Below are 19,465 nucleotides of genomic sequence, written 5' to 3'. Positions count from 1 at the left end.
CTGAGCCCTTTGTGTTGAGAGGAGAGAGTTTGGCAGAGTGGAGTGCAGTGTGTATTATAGTAGCTAGAGGCTGTGCTCATTCTGAGGAGATCCCAGGGTCAGCTCTACCTAGCTTTGGCGAGTCTTAGTCCTGTGTGCTTATTATGCTCATATCCCTACTTCATTCCAGTGTCCTTAGGTGACACCAAGACAGGCCATGCTTCTTGCCTTTACTAAGGTCCCATAGTGCTATGTAGTGGTTCTCCTAATGGTTTTTACCTTGATTCCTCCTAATTACTTAATTTACTTAATCACCCTGATATGCTTCTTTGCAAATTGCAGGGTCTCCATGAGAATTTGCAAGAGTTTGTTGGCTTATCTTCTTTCCTCTGTACTGCTTCTGAGGAGTGGGAGGAGGGCCATGAGTTGAATCATGCTTTTTACTCCCCTGGAATTTTCTCCATCTCTCTCTTTTATTTTTCCTTAACCACCACCATTCTTCAGTGTTTATGGCATAAGTTGGCCCCTTTCCTGTTTTGGCGAATTTCATTTATTTGTAGGTTGATTATAGAAGGGACATTTTATGATACCCCTTCATTCTGCCATGTTTATCCAGAAGCCCTGAGTTAGTACAGAGAGAATTTACCTTTTAGTAGATCCCCCGGCAAAGTGATTTTATTGATGAATTCTTTCATTACTTTTTAAAAATACCTGAAATATTCTGTATTTTGCTAATAGCAGCATTTAACTCTATCACTGTATTAAAGTCATATTCAGAAAAGCACAGTTTATTTTAACAAACTCATGATAAATTCAAATTCAAACAAAATAATAGAGTAAAAGCACCCTGACCAGCAATTCCTGCTCCCGAAAAGGAACCAGCTATCCATTTATACTTCATTTTTCTAGCAGTTTTTCTGCATGTGGTGTAAAAATTTCTTCCTCCCTATGCAAATGAAATCATACCATACACACTGCTCAGTAATTTTTCCCGCATTATGTCTTGGAGATCTTTTCTCATCAGCATATATAGTTCCTACCTCACTCTTTAATTGGTGGAATAGTTTTCCATTTCTGAGGTAGTTACCAGACCCCTATGACATGTTGACTATTTTCCAATCTTTTTAAAAATTTCAGACAGTGTGGCATTTAATAACTGTGTGTGTGTGTGTGTACATATACATTTTTACATATTTGAGCTGGTAGCCTTGGTAAATTCCTGGCAGTGCTTGTATATACATATACACACACTTTAAAATGATTTTAAAAGATAATGCCAAATATCCTCCTAATTTTTTATATAAATTTATTTATTTTATTGTCTGTGTTGAGTCTTTTTTGCCGTGTGTGGGCTTTCTTTTAGTTGCGGTGAGTGGGGGCTACTCTTCGTTGTGGTGCACGGGCTTCTCATTGCCGTGGCTTCTCTTGTTGCGGAGCACAGGCTCTAGGCGCGTGGGCTTCAGTAGTTGCAGCACATGGGCTCAATAGTTGTGGTACACGGGCTCTAAAGCGCAGGCTCAATAGTTGTGGCGCACGGGCTTAGTTGCTCTGCAGCATGTGGGATCTTCCTGGAGCAGGGATCGAACCCATGTCCCCTGCATTGGCAGGCAGATTCTTAACCACTGCGCCACCAAGGAAGCCCAGATTATACATTCTTCTCAAGTGCACATGGAACATTCTCCAGAATAGATCACATTTTGGGTCATAAATCAAGTGCTGGTAAATTCAAGAAAATTGAAATCGTATCAAGCATCTTTTCTGACCACAATGCTATGAGATTAGAAATCAGTTACAGGAAAAAAACTGTAAAAAACACAAACACATGGAAGCTAAACAATATGCTACTAAATAACCAACAGATCACTGAAGAAATCAAAGAGGAAATCAAAAAATACCTAGAGACAAATGACAATGAAAACACAACAATCCAAAACCTATGGGATGCAGCAAAGGCAGTTCTAAGAGGGAAGTTTATAGCGATACAATCCTACCTCAAGAAACAAGAAAAATTCCAAGTAAACAATCTAACCTTGCACCTAAAGAAACTAGAGAAAGAAATGCAGACAACACCCGAAGTGAGTAGATGGAGAGAAAGCATAAAGATCAGAGCAGAAATAAATGAAATAGAGACAAAGAAAACAATAGCAAAAATCAATAGAACTAAAAGCTGGTTCTTTGAGAAGATAAATAAAATTGATAAACCTCTAGCAAGACTCATCAAGAAAAAGGAGAGGACTCAAATCAATAAAATTAGAAATGAAACAGGAGAAGTTACAATGGACACCACAGAAATAAAAAGCACCATAAGAGATTACTGCAAGCAACTATATGCCAATAAAATGGACAACCTGGAGGAAATGGACAGATTCTTAGAAAGGTATAATCTTCCAAGAGTGAATCAGGAAGACATAGAAAATATGAACAGACCAATCACAAGTAATGAAATTGAAACTGTGATTAAAAATCTCCCAAAAAACAAAAGTCCAGGACCAGATGGATTCACAGGTGAATTTTATCAAACATTTAGAGAAGAGCTAACACCCATTCTTCTCACACTCTTCCAAAACATTGCAGAGGAAGGAACAATCCCAAACTCATTTTATGAAGCCACCATCACCCTGATACCAAAACCAGACAAAGACACTACAAAAAAAGAAAATTACAGACCAATATCACTGATGAATTTAGATGCAAAAATCCTCAACAAGATACTAGCCAACAGAATCCAACAACACATTCAAAGGATCATACACCATGATCAAGTGGGGTTTATCCCTGCAATGCAAGGATTCTTCAATATATGCAAATCAATCAATGTGATACACCATATTAACAAATTGAAGGATAAAAACCGCATGATCATCTCAGTAGATGCAGAAAAAGCTTTTGACAAATTCAACACCCATTTATGATAAAAACTCTCCAGAAGGTGGGCATAGAGGGAACCTACCTCAACATAATAAAGGCCATATATGACAAACCCACAGCAAACATCATTCTCAGTGGTGAAAAACTGAAAGCATTCCCTTTAAGATCAGGAACAAGACAAGGATGTCCACTCTTGCCACTACTATTCAACATAGTTTTGGAAGTCCTTGCCACAGCAGTCAGAGAAGAAAAAGAAATAAAAGGAATCCAAATTGGAAAAGAAGTAAAACTGTCACTGTTTGCAGATGACATGATACTATATGTAGAAAATCCTAAAGATGCCACCAGAAAACTACTCGAGCTAATCAATGAATTTAGTAAAGTTGCAGGATACAAAATTAACACACAGAAATCTCTTGCATTTCTATACACCAACAATGAAAGATCAGAAAGAGAAATTAAGGAAACAATCCCATTCACCATTGCAACAAATTTTTTTTAAAACAATTTTTAAAAACAATTTATGCTCCTACTAACTGTACTCTGTCTAGTTCAGTTCTTGATTACATATGATTTTGTATTATCCTGTAATTTCACTGTATGTTTTTTGTCTTAAATGTTAGCATGTTACCAGGTATGTTGTACCTCCTCAGCTACTTATCAGCAGGTTAATTTTTTATCTGTGACCCACAGATATTCTGTAAAGTATTTTGGAGTTGAGGGTGATATATATGGTCCACAGTACTCAGGAGGCATGTAGCAGAAAGGTCTTAAGAATCTGAGAACTGGACTTCCCTGGTGGTCCAGTGGTTAAGACTGTGCTTCTGCTGCAGGAGACATGGGTTTGATCCCTGGTTAAGGACAAATAGGAAAAAGCCAAAGTTCCATGAAGTTAAGTGCGAACTTCAGCTTTCAAGGGGTTGCGATGGAAAAGGAGGGCATAAGAATCACAAACAGCAAATGTAGAAAAAATATTTCAAGAATTTGATATTAACCAGGTTTTTGCTTGGTTTTGTTTTGTTTTGGAGTATAAGGGAGACCTGAACACATTTTTAGATAGTGAGGAAAAATCCTGTGTGGCAGGGTAAATTTTAGAAAGTAATTAAATACAGTGAGAGCAGACTCCAAGTGGAGGTGGAGGTGGGAAGGGATAGAATCTAGTGGAGCGATGAGGAGCAGGTGAGGTAACAAGCCAGCATGCCTGGTGATAGGAGTATTTTCTGTAGGTTTGTGTTGAGGTGATGGGCTGAGAAATCTGAAAAGAGGAGGGTTTGTCATTGTAAGGAGTAAAGGATAATGTTCTGGGTTATGTGCTATGCTGTGTATGCTTGGAAGTAAGAAACGGATTAGAGATTGTGAAAACGCATGGAAAGTTAGGGTGGCTAGGGCAGGGTCAGCCGGGTTCTCCTCAGCATGGCTACAGTCATGGAACAAAGAAATAGAGCAATGGAGAGAATGACCCATGGGTTTGCTTGGAGGGCTCAATAGAAATAAAGGAAGTCCATGGTAATATAAAAGATTGATGAGCTTGATTTAGGGATTTTGTAATGGGTCCAAACTAAGAAATTGAATGGCAACATTTTTGTGTATGTGTAAACTGTACTTTGCCTAAGGGAAAAGAAAAAAATCAAATGATATAATACATAGAAGAGTTAAAAGAAAAAAGAAATGCATTTCATTCTTAGTGTTTTATATTCTGAACTGTTGCGTGAGAAAGTAATTTACTGCCGAGTTTAGGAAATTTTAACTTTTATGTTTATAAATAAAAAGTAGATTTTTCTCAAAAACTTTAAAATATGCCTTTTTGAATCAATCTAGATTTAGCTTGCATATGAGTGAGCATGTGGTGGTACACTTACAATCTTTGTAAAGTATTTCTCAAGCCTCCTTCATGGCAGAGTCTGTGTCTATTCATGCATATATATAAATATCAATATATAAATATGTATATATTTATATATATATAAACATAAAATAGTAAAACTACCCTTCCTAGTTTTTTAATGTTTTTATTTTGTTGATTATAAAACTACATTTAAAACATTCCATATTTTATAGGTATACTAAGTGAACTTGATGTTGATGTAAATGAAGGATCTCTAATGGAGCTACAGGGACATATTGGAAGATTTCAGGTAACTGATTCTTTCTTATTTCTTTTTTATTTTTATTTTTTTAAATTAAAAAAATTAAAAAAAATTTTTAACTTCTTTAAAGAGTAGCTGTAAGATTTGTAGCAAAATGCAACAGTCCTCTCACTGATCCTTCCCATTCTGCTTTCTGAATTTGGGTAAACCCAGCAATGGTTTTAATTGATTCTTTTATATCTCTAAATAATATGCTTATGTTGCTGTTACTTGATTTTCCAATTTTAAGAGTCGTCTATTGACCTTTCATCAAGGAGGATGAGAACTTAGATCTCTTTACTCTTTTTCTTCCATCGTACAATATGTATATCTCTCATAATATGTCCCCACCCCCAGCTCACCTAATTATATCATAATTTTGATTAGATTAATATTTAGTGTTATATTATTATTGCTATGTAAATGTCATTTATGAATAAGCCATGGATGGACCATATGTTACTTTTCTATACAACATTATGTTTTCCCTAGAGAAAATAATTGTTTCTTTTTTAATTTGCTTGCTTTTATGTACTTCTAATTTATTCCCAAACTCTCCTCCAGTTCTGTAATCTCTTTTCAATATATTCAAACTAGTCTATCAATTAGATATATTTTTTTTTAATAAATTTATTTATTTTATTTATTTATTGGCTGTGTTGGGTCTTCGTTGCTGCACATGGGCTTTTTCTAGTTGCTGCGAGCGGGGGCTACTCTTCATTGTGGTGCGCAGGCTCCTCATTGTGGTGGCTTCTCTTGTTTTGGAGCACGGGCCCTAGGCGCATGGGCTTCAGTAGTTGTGGCACATGGGCTCAATAGTTGTGGCTCACAGGCTCTAGAGCACAGGCTCAATAGTTGTGGCGCTCAGGCTTAGTTGCTCCATGGCATGTGGAATCTTCCCAGGGCAGGGCTTGAACCCATGTCCCCTGCATTAGCAGGCAGATTCTTTACCACTGCGCCACCTAGGAAGTCCTCAATTAGATATTTTATCACAGTCTTTTTGGGAGCCTCCTGGCCTGCTTTGATCTGAACATCTTCACTTTTTTTTTTGGCTGCAGAGAAATTATATTTATATAGTAGAATTTATATTCCAATGTTTTTGATACAGTAATTTTCTTAACTAGTCCTCTTTTCATGAGCTATATTTTAAGTTTCCAAAAGAAAAATGCCGCCATTAGCATTTTAGTGTATAAATTTTTAAACCACAGATCAAATAACATAACAGTTATCACTGGGTGCCAGTGTACACAAGTAGTACATTTTGAGTCTTTGTTCAATTAGCACTCCAGAAAGGCTTGTACTCTCCCTAACCAAGTCAAAATACTCTCGTTTTGGTTTTTTTTTTGTTTTTTTTTTCCTTCAGTCTTATAACTTTTTTCATTGGTGGGGACAAAAAATATTTTTGCTGCATCTCTCATAAGGTGGCCTCTGGAAATGTGTTAGTGCATCTGTTTTATCTGTAAGGGTAGCAAACAGCCAGTTTTAAGTTTTAAAAATAGATGTAGCTATTTTGACAAAATAAGTTTATCTCCTTAGTATGTTTTGCATTATCAATATTTATTATTTAAACTAACATCAGTTTAAATTAGATATGTAATATATGTATGTATATATGTAAGGGGGTGTGTGTGTATGTGTAATACCAGTGTATTAAAAACGTTTTTATTGTGCACTTACTGTGTGCAGAACACTGTACTATCAGTTGGAAGTTAGAAATTAGATGCTTTAAAGACTGATTTCACTTCTCACTGAGTTTTTGTTTTTTATCTCCCTCAAGAAAAATAGGTCACTAACTTTAAACATATCCAACTAGATATGGACAAAATATCTTTTCCTTCCTTAGCGCCAGTGCTTAGGACTACTAAGTCGCTTCGGTGGCTCCGACAGACTGCGGCAGTTTAAATTTCAAGATGATAATGTGGAGGGGGATAGAGTGAGCAAGAAAGATGAGATCGAACTGGCTATGCAGCAGGTAAGAGGAGCGAGAGTTGTATAACTATTCTTTAAGGTTTTTATGTTTTTGGAGATATTTGAGAAAAATAATAGATGTGGGTAATTTTACAAATTGATTTGTAACTTTGTTATAATTTTACAAATTGATCTGTAACTTTGTTCTCCTTCAAATCTGGATTTCCAGGATATGAGGCATTTGGGGAGCTAATATGTTTGTTACTGATGTTCTTTCTTTGTAGATTTGTGCCAATGTCATGGAATACTGCCAGTCACTCATGTTACAGAGTTCCCCTACCTTTCAGCATGCTGTGTGTCTCTTCACCCCTAGCCTGTCAGAAACCATTAATAGAGATGGGCCCCGGCAAGGTGAGCTAGTTCTTTCTTTCTGTATTCAGGAATTAAGTTGCCAGGGTTATGACAAGCTCTAGTTGGCTCTAGTAAGATCCAATTTTTTTTTTTAATTAAAAATTTTTTTTTTCACCAGTAATGAATGGGAAATTTTTAAAACAACTTCTTTAAGAAGAAGTGATGAGGAGGTACTGCTGTCAGACCTGTGGATACAGCTGGAGAGATGGAAAGAATAGAGAAATTTAAGATTTTCTGAGGCTGAATCTGGAAAAGCCCTGTAGGGGGAGTATAGTTTTATATAGTGTGTGAAGCCCTAAAGGCTCTAGGATTGGAGAGTAAGCTAGCTAGGTGAAAAGTATGAAAATATAACAGTTTGTATGTTAAATCATGTTAAGCTGAATTTGGTGTTTCATCTGGGTTTTGTATTTAGCTCCAAATTTCTATAACACAGCAAAGTAAAATTTAGATACTTAGTAAGCTGATGTAGCCTATGATTTCCTAGTGACCCAGTAGGGAAGATTGAGAATATGAGGCAAGGATTATGGGTTGGTTAAAGCTGTCATCCCAGCGGACACTCAAAAGCCTAAAGCCTAAAGCCTGTTTGGATCTTGGTGGTTGTATTGTGATGGACTGGTGGTGATCTCAAGAAACCTTTTGTTTGAGATTTCTGTGAATCATTTTGTCACATTTTCATCCTCTTCAGGATCTTATTTTCTCTGAAAATTGCTTAATCACATAAAATACCTGTGTAATAGAATATTATGAAAAAATATATTATGCTAAGAACTCTTGTGTAACTGTTATAAAATGTCCTACCTAGTGGGATTAAGAAAAAAAATTTTCATTGAGGTTTTTTATTTACATACAACAAAATTTACACATCTTAGGTGTACAGTTTGAGTACTTTTTGTAATGTTATGCAGTGTGTAACCACTCCACAACCAAAATATAGAATAATTCCCTCATCCTTAAAAGTTCCTTGTTGCTCCTTTGTATGTAATTGTTTCCTTTTACCCCTGGTCAAGGTGTCTATTATTTTGCCTTTTCCAGAATTTCATATAAATAGAATCATACAATATGTAGTCTTTTTTGTGTTTTGACTTCTTTCATTTAGCTCAGGGTTTTTGAAAGCCATCCATGTGTGTATCACTATTTTGTTCCTTTTTATTTTTGGCTGGTATTCCATATTAAAAATATACCATAATTTATCTATTCACTAGTTGATAGACATTTGGGTTATTTCCAGATTTTTAGCTATTGTGAATAATGCTACTATGAATATTTGGATACAGATCTTTATGTGGACATATGTTTTCATATCTCTTGATTAGATGCCTAGGAATGCAATTACTGGCTTGTGTGGTATGTTTATTTATTTATTTTATATTTATTTATTTATTTATTTTATTGGCTGCGTTGGGTCTTTGTTGCTGCATGCGGGCTTTCTCTGGTTGTGGTAAGCCAGGGCTGCTCTTCGTTGCAGTGAGTGGGCCTCTCATTGTAGTAGCTTCTCTTGTTGTGGAGCATGGGCTCAGTAGTCGTGGCGCACGGGCTTGGTTGCTCCGTGGCATGTAGGATCTTCCTGGACCAGGGCTCGAACCTGTGTTCCCTGCATTGTCAGGAGGATTCTTAACCACTGCACCACCAGGGAAGCCCTGTGTGGTATGTTTAACTAAGTAAGATACTGCCGTTCTGTTTTACAAAGTGACAGTCATTTTGCATTTCTACCAGCCATGCGTAAGAGTTCTAGTTGATCCACATCCTTGCCAATGCTTGGTTTGTCAGTCTTTTTAAACTTCAGCCATTCTAGTGGGCATGTTGTGATAGCTCATTGTGGTTTTAATTTGCATTTCCTTGATGACTAGGGATGAGCCTGTGTCCAATTCTAGTACCATTTGTTGAAAAAATTATCTTTTTCTGTTTGTATTACTTTGGTACCTTTTGTCAAAAATCAGTTGACCACATAAATCTGGGTTTATTTTTGGACTCTAGATTCAGTTCCATTAATCTGTATGTCTGTTCTTTCTCTTAATACCACACTGTCTTTATATACTTTATGCACTATCTTCAATAGCTTTATAGCAGTAGTAAGTTTTGAAATCAGGTGGTATAAATCCTCTAGCTTTGTTTTTCTTTTTCAAAATATTTTATGCTTATGGTTTACATGGTTTATTTCTTTCTGTCCATTTATTTTCATCCTATCCATGTTTTTCATGTTTTTATGTTTAAAGTGCATCTCTTGTTGAGTCTTTTTTTTTTCTTTAATCCATTTTGACTATCTCTACTTTTAGTGGTGTGTTTAGTCCTTTAATATTTAATGTAATTATTGATATGATTGGAATAGGCTCTATCATTTAATTGTTTTCTACTTACTATTTGTTTTCTACCTGCTTTCTCTATTTTTTTGTTTTTGTTTTTGTTTTCCCTTACCTGCTTTAAAAAAAATTCTGTTTTATAGAATTTGATTTTAATTTTACCATTGGATTTTTTACCTGTACTTCTTTGTATTATTTTTTTTAGTAGTTGCCATAATTTTTCACAGCCTATTTATTGTTAATATAGTACCACTTTAAAATTTACATCTCTTCTTAACTGTTATAGGCCCACATTCTCCCCCTTCTTTTATGTTGCAATTGTTACATGTACTGCATCTGCGTACACTATAAATTCCCTTAGACAATAATTTTTTTCAAACATTTAATACTTTATAAATAAAGAACAAAAGGGTAAAAAAGAAAAAAATAGTCTTTTGCATTTACTTAGATATTAATCACATTTGGTGCTCTTCATTCTTTCTCAGTGATCAGAGTTTCCACCTGGTGTCATTTCCGTTCACGCTGAAGTTTCTTTCTTTCTTTCTTTCTTTCTTTCTTTCTTTCTTTCTTTCTTTCTTTCTTTCTTTCTTTCTTTCTTTCTTTCTTTCTTCCTTCCTTCCTTCCTTCCTTCCTTCCTTCCTTCCTTCCTTCCTTCCTTCCTTCCTTCCTTTCTTTCTTTCTTTTTAATTGGAATATAATTGCTTTACTGGGCTGAAAAATTTCTTACATAAGTACGGGTCTGCTAGTGATGAATTCTCTTAAATTTCTTTTATTGAAAATGTCTTGATTTTGTCTTCATTCTTGCAGGATAATTTTGCTGGATATAGAATTCTGAGTTGGTACTTTTGTGCTTTCTGTACTTCAAATATATGGTTTCACTTTCCTTTGTCTTCTGTGATTTCTAATAAGAAGTCAGTCATTGATGGGAATATTGTTCCTCTGTATGTAAAGTGTTGTTTTTCTCTTGCTACTTTTAAGACGTGCTCTTCATTTTTAAACAGTTTGACTGTTACGTGCCTTGGTGTGGGCTTCTTTGTTTTTATTCTGTTTAGTGTTGTTGAGATTTTTTTATCTATACATTTCTGTGTTTTATCAATTTGGGGGAAATTTTGACCACTTTTTCTTTAAATATTTTCAGCCCCATTCTCTTCAAACATATATTAGATGGTTTGATAGTGTGTTTTTTTTTTAATGCTCTTTGTTTATAAGAAATAGGATAAGAACTTTCACTATACTTTTTTTATTGATTTACTATCTCACGTAAAGTTACATTACTTGTTACTTTAAATCATGTAGTTAGCATGATTTCAAAGCCCTGAAAGTAAATGTAATGGGCAGATAATTTATTTTGCTGCAGCCATTCCTCATAATTTTTTGTTTATATCTTGCTATCATATGAATATATAAATTTTATGTTAGCAACTATATTTACAGATGATTGAAGACTGGAATTTTTTTCTTCCCGTTTTATTAAGGTATAATTGACAGCACTGTAGAAGTTTAAGTTGTACAGCATAATGATTTGACTTACATACATTATGAAATGATTGTCACAGTAAGTTTAGTGAACATCCATCATCTCATATAGATACAAAACAAAAGGGGAAAAAATTTTTTTCCTTGTGATGAGTACTCTTAAAATTTACTCTAACAACTTTCCTGCATAACATACAGCAGTGTTAATTATATTTATTGTGTGGCTCATTACATCCCTACTACTCATTTATGTTGAAACTGGAAGCTTGTACCTTTTGACTACTTCAGTTGCTCTGTCTTCAAGTTCACTTACTCATTCCTCAGTAAGCTCTATTTGGCAAAATAAATCCAGTGAATTTTTTTTATTTAAGAAATTGTATTTTTCAGTTTTAGAATTTTCATTTGGTTCCCTTATTTCTATTTCTCTGCTGAGACTGACTATGTTTTCATTGTTTTCTCTCAGTTAGGATAGTTATAATAGCTACTTTAAAACCCTCATTCACTAGTTACCAACATCTAGTTTATCAGGGATTAGACTTGCTTGGTTTTCTTGTCTCTTTAGAATCTTTTTCATTTTCTTAGTTGTTTATATGTTGGGTATTTAAAATTGTGTACTGGACATTACAAAGTTGTGAAGGTTCTAGATTCTGTTATTGTTTTCCCCTTGTGGTGTTTTTCTTTTGTTTTGGCTTAATTACCTTGGCTATTTTGACCTGTGAACACTGATTCTTGCGTGTGTCAGTTTATGACTTTTGCCTTTAGCTGAGATGTTTTGAGTGTGTTACCTGCATGGTTCAGGGGTCAGTTAGTGATGTGTGTAGCTATAGGGATCCCCTCTCTACTCTTCTGGGATTCCCCTAAAACTTTCTTTATTGGTCACGGTTTCCCAGCTTCTCAGCTTCTCTTTTTTCCATTTGTCAGGCGCGAATGACCGTGCTTTTTCCATCAGCACTCCTGCTTCTGCATTGTGTTGCTTGTGCTACTGCCAGGTGCATGGGTGTACTTAGCCCCAGGCTAAGGCCATGAGATGAAAACTTAAGAGTTGTACAGGTTCCATCTGCCCTCTTCCCAGTGAGCCTGCACTCCCTACCAGTGTCTGTCTGCTTCTGTTTACTCTGGTAACTTTAGGTAGCTGTTTTGGGGTTAGGTCTAGGTTTTTTATTTTCTGCCGTGAGCAGGGAGTGGGTTGTTTGGTATGGTCTTAGTTTGACATATTTGGAAGCAGAAGTCCTTAATACCTAATCAGATACCTTTACTTAAAAATACCTGTCAGTCAGTGATTCATTTGGAGTAGTCTTGGGTGAGAGTATGTCTTAAAGAAATTGAGGAGGTAACTATAAAGATTTATAGTAGTATTTTAGGGAGTAAAATGCTTAAATCATTCAAACTGGATATATAAAACCATTTCTTTGACTTGGTTAAGCAAATTGATTCTGCGTAGTTCTAGCTTTCTCCTATATTCAAAAAGTTCACTGCCAGGAAGATGACGAGACTACAAAGGTGCAATCTCTCCTGCATGAGGGAAAAGTGCTAGTTCATGTGGCTCAGCAAATAGGAGAAAGGAGGTCTTCTTCATTGGAGGGGCGTGGAATGATTGGGAATCCTACCCAGAGACCCATTTTCACTCAGAAGCGTGGTTTTGCTACCTCATAGTGGCGACGTTTAGCCCGCTCCAGCCCCTTTCTGGCTAGCAGTTTGTAATGGGCATGCATCTGTGTATTACTCCCTGTAGGTCTGCAGCTTGGGGAGACCTCTTACTCTGCCTCAAGAGGGTGATCCTTTTCTTCCCCTTTGCATCTTCTTAAAACAAGTTTAACCTGAATATAAGATTTTTCAAACAAAATTGTATTTTGTCATTTATTCTTCAAAACATTAATATCACTAATTATTAAAATTTCATTAGTTTCTTACCATTTTGAACCCATCTTTTACAAACCATGTCATTCTTTGATTTTTAATACTTAAAGATGAACTTTATAAAGCTTTATAAATTGATCTTTATTTTTCATCAGACTTTTTTAAGAGTTAAGAAGCATGTTCTTCTCTGCCAATTGTACACATATGAATAGATAGGTATTTGGTAGGTTCTAGAATATTTAGTTATACAGAGATAGTTTAACCTAGTGGTTAAGAGCACAGACTGATGATAAACTGCCTGGATTTGAATCTCAGTTCTACATGTGATTTAAGAAAAGTCACTTATCTCTTTGTGCCTCAGTTTCCTTGTCTATAAAGTGGACGTAATAACAAGCTCTCCTCCAATGAGTTATTGTAAGGATTAAATGTGTTAATATATGTAAGGTGCTTTAGAACAGTGCCTGGCATTTAGCACGACATCAGTGTTAGCTATTATTATTTTTATTATTGCTCTTGTATTATTGTTATTCTCTAGTATATTTACTATTACTTGTGATCGAGGGACCCTTTCCTGTAGCACTTCTATTTCCTTGACCTCGTGCTCTTTCCCGCAGAGTCTGTTTCCGTAGTTAAATATCTCATGAGCCATCCTTATCTGACATCTAAGTCTGATGCCTCTGAATGCTCTAATATTGATTTCTAGACTTGAGCAACTTAGTGTATAAGAACTCCTGAAGAGATTTGGAATACTCTTAAGCGTTAGACCATTGTATTTATGGATAGCTTCCTACCAAGTCGAGGTCACACAAATGTTGTCTGGGGACCAGTGTACCTAATTTCACTAGGAGAAGGCTCTCTGTGATGACCTGTATCATACAGATTGTTATGTCTTCACTGAGACTGGTAAAGGAGACCTGGCAAATCAAATGAGTGTGGGATATTTTTTCGGTGGCAAAATCCACTGACAAGGGACTCTTTTTCCCTCCCCACGAAGGTCTGTGAGATCTGACTTTGGAGCAAAGTTCAGGGAGATGGTAGTGAGGGAAGCAAATGTAGATCTCTCCTTCAGTATTTGTGGCAGTTGCAGCCATTAAACAAAGATTATCTCCAAATTATACTTGAAATTACTAAGGTGTTTCTCAAAGAAATCCCTCAGTTACAAGAGGAAATGCTTTATTTGTACCACACAAACTCTATGAATAGAATAGTAACGTTACTGCTCTCTTAGTTTTTCTTCCCTCTGCAAACAGGTTTTCCTACATCACATTGTTCCTTTACACCATCAGAAAATTGTCCAGTAAAAGGCAGATCATTTTGTTTTGCTATCCAAATGGAGTTATCATGGTAGAAGACTTATTAAACTTTAAATTTAATTATCTAATTTTTAACTATTTGTTAGTGTTCTCCTTGCCTCTTTGGAAGAATGACTTTGAGCTGGGAACTCAGCAACCAGAAAGATGCAGACTGGAAATGAATCTGTATAAGTAGAGCCATAGGGTGAGGCAGGAGTTACTTGGGGTCAGGAGCATGGGGTGAGGGGTGGTGGAGAGATGGGTGTAAAGGTTTATAACTTCCATAGAGTTCTCAAAGAGGTCTTCACCGATAAAGGGCAAGCTGTCTCAGTGTCCATCAGCCAGATTTCCTTATTGTCTCAATGCTCCAGCCTTATGTACCTACCTCATTACAGTAGTTCCTGACCACTCCTTTGAACTGTCAGTGGTATTTAAAAGTAGTCTTGGGTTGGTTTTAATAATAGTTTACATGCCCTTAAATTCCTGGGCTTTCCTTTTTAAAAAAAAAAAACAAAACAGGTCATTTGAAATTCATATAAAACGGCTATAAGTAGAACATTGTTTTTTATCAACTAGATACCCAAGCTCCAGTGGTTCCATACTGGCGCCTGCCTGGTTTGGGCATTATTGTCTACCTGCTGAAACAGAGCGCTAATGATTTCTTCAGCTATTATGACAGTCATCGACGGAGTGTCAACAAGCTACAGAACGTGGAGCAGCTTCCCCCAGATGAGATAAAAGAGGTATAAATCTTATAATGAGTGTTGGAGACTTTTGAGAAACCATTGCTTTTACTGATAAGGACCAGGGGTCTAGTGTCAGACTTGTAAGTAAAGGTGATGCATGCAGTGAGATGAAAGGAATTACAGTGACTCCTCTGGGTGGCTTGAAGAAGAGTCCCTCACCTAGTACCACACCTCATAAGCATAGAAACCCTTGACTGAATGACAGGAAGCTGCACCTGTTCAAGAAAACCACCTGCTAGTCAGGAGAAAAGCAGCTGGCCTTTGAATAAACAGTTTGGTCATTTACTCTCTAAAAATCTGTGCTGAGAAACTTAGGTTTCTATTGCAGATGCTTTTTCAGTTAGAAATGATTCCTTAGGTAAGATATGTTCCTTCAGCATCTTCAGTATCTGTTAAGTGAATTTTTTCAGACCAATGAGATGGCGTATCAGACTTGACTGCCTTCTTTCAATGATCCAGAATCATTCCCTGGCACGTATTGTAGCTAAAGATGCTGAGTTACTGGGCTTGCTCCCTGAGCAGCCTGCCTTCTTTTCCATTTGGCCTAGCTGAACTGTACGGCATCCCCTGGCCAGTGCTAAAGCTTCGTGGTGTCCTGTGGGGCAGCCTGGATGTTGAGCCATTTTGCCGTTCCTGGTTTACACCAGGTTTTTAAAAAACACCTTGTCACCTTTAAGAACAGTCAGAGCGTACTCCCTCTTACCATTCTTCTGATAATTCTAGGAAACATTTATTGAGAGTTTATGATGTGCCAAGCCCTGAGCTACGTGTTTTATCTGAATACCTGAATACCTGAATACCTGAATACCTGAGGCAGATATTGTTGCTTCTCCCATTTCTCAGATGAGGAAGCTGAGGCACTGAAAGATTGAGTAACTTATCCAAAGTTAGCTAGCTAGCAAGTACAGGTTGAGGCAGGCGTTATTGACTGGGTTCAGGTAATCCCTGAAATTGTGTAGTTTACACCTGGCAGTCCTTCCCCTTTGAGTGCAGCTTATGGGTGATGCTAGTACTTGCAAGAGGAGCTACAGCGTCACAGTAAAGCATGTGGCACTCCACCAGCCCCACTGCAGTATGTCTGCTGCCAAAGCCAGTATCTGGACGTTAAATTGACCCGTTGTGCTTGCAGGTATGCCAGATGGAGAAGGGATCAGGGGAGGTTCTGGTTGATGATCATAAAATTGTTACGCTCTACGAGTCTAATTTACATTTTTTTCAGAAGATACCTGACAGCTGTTACAGAAATTCTCCACAGCATTGTGACACTTACTGCTTGAAAATCCCACTGTTTTGTTTTGTTTTAATTTGACAAGAAATTCAGTGTCAGTTGGCCCATTAGCAGATTGGAAATGTCTGTTTCAGGGACTGGACTTTCAAAAAGCAGCAGATGAACATTCATTTGTGAATTCAACTACTTCTTTGGCTCTTGTTTTTTAAAATTACCAGCTTCCTAATTAAGATAATAAACTCTTGTCTGCAAGGATGTTTAAATTTGAATATTTTTCACAGCACTTATCACAAGTGATTGCTTATAGTATATAGATTTTCATTAAATTTTTGTTACAGTATATGTCATTCTTAATACTGTGTTCCTGTTTTTTTCTTAGTTGTGTCAGTCTGTGATGCCTGCTGGTGTTGATAAAATCTCCACTGCCCAGAAATATGTCCTAGCAAGGCGGCGTTTGGTGAAGCTGATCAACAACCGAGCTAAATTGCTTTCCCTTTGCTCCTGTATCCTTAATGGAATCAGGGTGGGGCTTGAAGGGTGACCTTTAAGAGAATTTTCAAATGTGGGCACTGTTTACTTATTCTCACATTATTTGGGTATCAGAATAATAAGGAAAGGGACATAATTACTGTTAGTTTTTTTCTAGTTAAATTTAGATATATTTCTAAATTGAAAATTTTTTTCTTACCTTTTAGAGTAACTAGAAATCCTCATAATATACACAGACACTTTCTGTCCAGACAGGAGACAAGGACACTGAAGGCTGTGCTGGCTGGCACAGCGCCCCTCGGTTTCCACCTCCTTCCTCTCAGCACATCTAGCTGCTTTCTGGAGAGACCTTACATCCAGCTTGTTAGACTGAGGCTGTGGGTACATCCCTGAATGATGCAGTCTCTTCTTTTTCCTCCTGTTCAGAAACTGGTTTGTAAAATCATGTGATAAGGTTGTTTTCCTTTAATCTGAGCTCCCTCTGTAGTTATCATAGAGACCTGCCTGTTTATTCTCTGGCGCCATCTGGAGTACTACTTGTTACATTGCACACCCACGGATTCTCAAGATTCCTTGTTTGCCTCCAGGACCTTATTTAAAAGCAGAAGACTACAGGGTAAACTTTATTCTGAAAATTAGTGAACCATAAATGCCTATAGATTTTAGAACCTTGAAAAACTAGTTACATTTAGTCTACTTTTGACTGTTCAGGTTACTTAGACTAGGTAATCCTAGAGCTACTTAGTTACTAGGCACAGCTATGTTTTGTATTTTCCTTCTGTCCATGGGATGTTGTGTGTAGAGGCTGCTCTTCAGCTGCTCCTCAGCTTCTTGCAGTTAATGGCTGACCCAGGTCCAGAGTCCTCTGGGCACAAATAATTTTCCAAAAGAATGGAAATGTGTCAGCCTTGGTCATGATTCTTGTTGCTCGAGGGAACTTCTGTGACTGATGAGCATGTATTGGATCCCTTAGGTGGTGAGAAACAGAAGGAAAGCCTGAGAACTGTAGCCTAGAACAGTGAAATGCTTCGTAGGGGCTTCCATTTACTGAAAGCTGAAAGAGTTCTCAGGCTTGACCCATACTCTCACGGCACTGTGGTTCATTGTCTTCAGGTTCTTCCACTGTGTAGTAGACTCACACCTGCAAAGCTGGTTTGTGTGTTTTATCTCTAGATTCCTTCGCTTCAGAAAGCAATCTGGATTTTAGAAGTGGGCTGACTATGGTGAACCAACATGATATAGACCAGGTAAGGTTTTACTCTCATACCCTGTTTTTTGTTTTTTGTCTTTTTTGAAAGAGAAAAGTGAAAGCCTGGTATGTTAGTAAGATAATAATTTTCAAGGTTGCATACAAAGACCTGGTTTGAATTCTGGGATAGCCACCTATTAGCTGTGTGACTCAGAACAACTTACTTAGCTTCTGAGCCTCCATTTCCTCAGCTCAGAAATGGGAATGATAATTAAATCTCAAAGCGTTTTGTCAGAAGTAAATGAGGCTTCATGTGTGAGACTCCTAGGGTAGTGCCTAGAACACAGTAAGAGTTCAGTAATTGGTGGGCATTATGATCTGGAAACTCCACATATCAACAGTTATTGCTATTTAAAGCAAATTTTAAATTTTATGCATTTATACAAGAAGGGAAAGAAGGAAAAACATTAGCACGCCAATAAATTCTAGGGTGGAAAATGTGAATGTTGAGTTACTTTAGACATTACAAAAATTCAAAGGCATTTTAAATAGGAAGACAGAATACAAAATATTTGAGACTACTTAATAATGAAATGTCACTTGTGTTACCTGTAGCTTCAGGCTGACGCCATCAACGCTTTTGGAGAATCGCTACAAAAGAAACTTCTGGACATTGAAGGATTGTATTCAAAAGTTCGATCTCGCTATAGTTTCATACAAGCTCTTGTCAGACGTATCCGAGGCCTGCTGAGGATATCACGGAACTGAGAGCCCGTGCTTATGCTCTTCTGAGGAGAAGAATTGGGGAAAACTGTCTCCTTTTTATACTTTCTAAATTATGACCAAAAGATATTTTGCTATTTCTTTCTTTATATATGGACTTCTTTTCTGTAAACTTCTTTGCCTGGTCACATCCTCACTAGTAAAAAATAAATACTTTTTAAAAAAAACAAACATGTAGTCAGTCTCTTGAAATTTTATTTAGAAAATGGTCAACATTATCAGGAATTCAACAAATAATCCTTCCACAGTGATGGTTTTTCCTCAGGGGCATTATTCTGAGTGCTAAATTAAAGACATAGTCTGAAAATTCTAAATTTTTCCCTTTGTAGATAATTACACTTTTTATGATAATGCTCTTTAATAGAAAAGTATACTCAGTACATACAGTGTATTATATTGGAAATAATCTCAAAGTCAAGCCATCTTTTTACTAAAATTTTTTTTCTGCATGTAAATGACAAATAATCACTTGGATTTGTTCCTTAAAAAAATTTGTGGAATTTTTCAAATTAATCATCTGCCTATATTTCTCATAGGATGGCTGCAGTTAGGGAAAAAGAATTTACTCAATCATCACTCTGTTTCTTGCCCGATAGTATTTATGTGTACGTGACTACATCACCTGAAAGTCTGTTTTCCCCTTTCCAGCCACCAATTATTTCAGTCTGATATATAGAAGAGACTGTGAGAGGGGAAAGAGTCTTGACTCTCATGTAGTGGCAGAAAATTAACACTTCTATAGTGTTGTTGGGTTTTTTTCTTAATCTTATAATAAAATTTCCATGGCTTTTTAGGCATTTTAAAAAAGGCTTTGTC

The 19,465-nt window shown here is 36.6% G+C and overlaps 1 protein-coding gene across 2 annotated transcripts in view; it reads left to right on the top strand.

Moving 5' to 3' along the window:
* Positions 1 to 18,815, top strand: part of NUP205 (nucleoporin 205) — a 76,670-nt gene extending 57,855 nt beyond the window's left edge. Inside the window, exons 36-43 of one of the 2 annotated variants that reach the window (XM_057732358.1) lie at positions 4,906 to 4,982; positions 6,817 to 6,945; positions 7,166 to 7,292; positions 14,791 to 14,957; positions 16,568 to 16,691; positions 17,165 to 17,293; positions 17,851 to 17,924; positions 18,482 to 18,815. In XM_057732358.1, the coding sequence (XP_057588341.1) occupies positions 4,906 to 4,982; positions 6,817 to 6,945; positions 7,166 to 7,292; positions 14,791 to 14,957; positions 16,568 to 16,691; positions 17,165 to 17,293; positions 17,851 to 17,924; positions 18,482 to 18,634 (980 nt within the window). In that variant the 3' untranslated portion in view covers positions 18,635 to 18,815. Of the gene's footprint in view, positions 1 to 4,905; positions 4,983 to 6,816; positions 6,946 to 7,165; positions 7,293 to 14,790; positions 14,958 to 16,567; positions 16,692 to 17,164; positions 17,294 to 17,850; positions 17,925 to 18,481 lie in introns of those variants that run through there. The other variant, XR_009053252.1, reaches the window with a different exon arrangement.
* Positions 18,816 to 19,465: the final 650 nt, after the last annotated feature.

The sequence above is a fragment of the Hippopotamus amphibius genome, chromosome 4 (assembly GCF_030028045.1).
Source record: "Hippopotamus amphibius kiboko isolate mHipAmp2 chromosome 4, mHipAmp2.hap2, whole genome shotgun sequence".
NCBI classification, from domain to species: Eukaryota; Metazoa; Chordata; class Mammalia; order Artiodactyla; family Hippopotamidae; genus Hippopotamus; species Hippopotamus amphibius.
The sequence above is the reverse complement of the archived record's forward strand: the minus strand, read 5'-3'. Positions and strand labels throughout refer to the sequence as shown.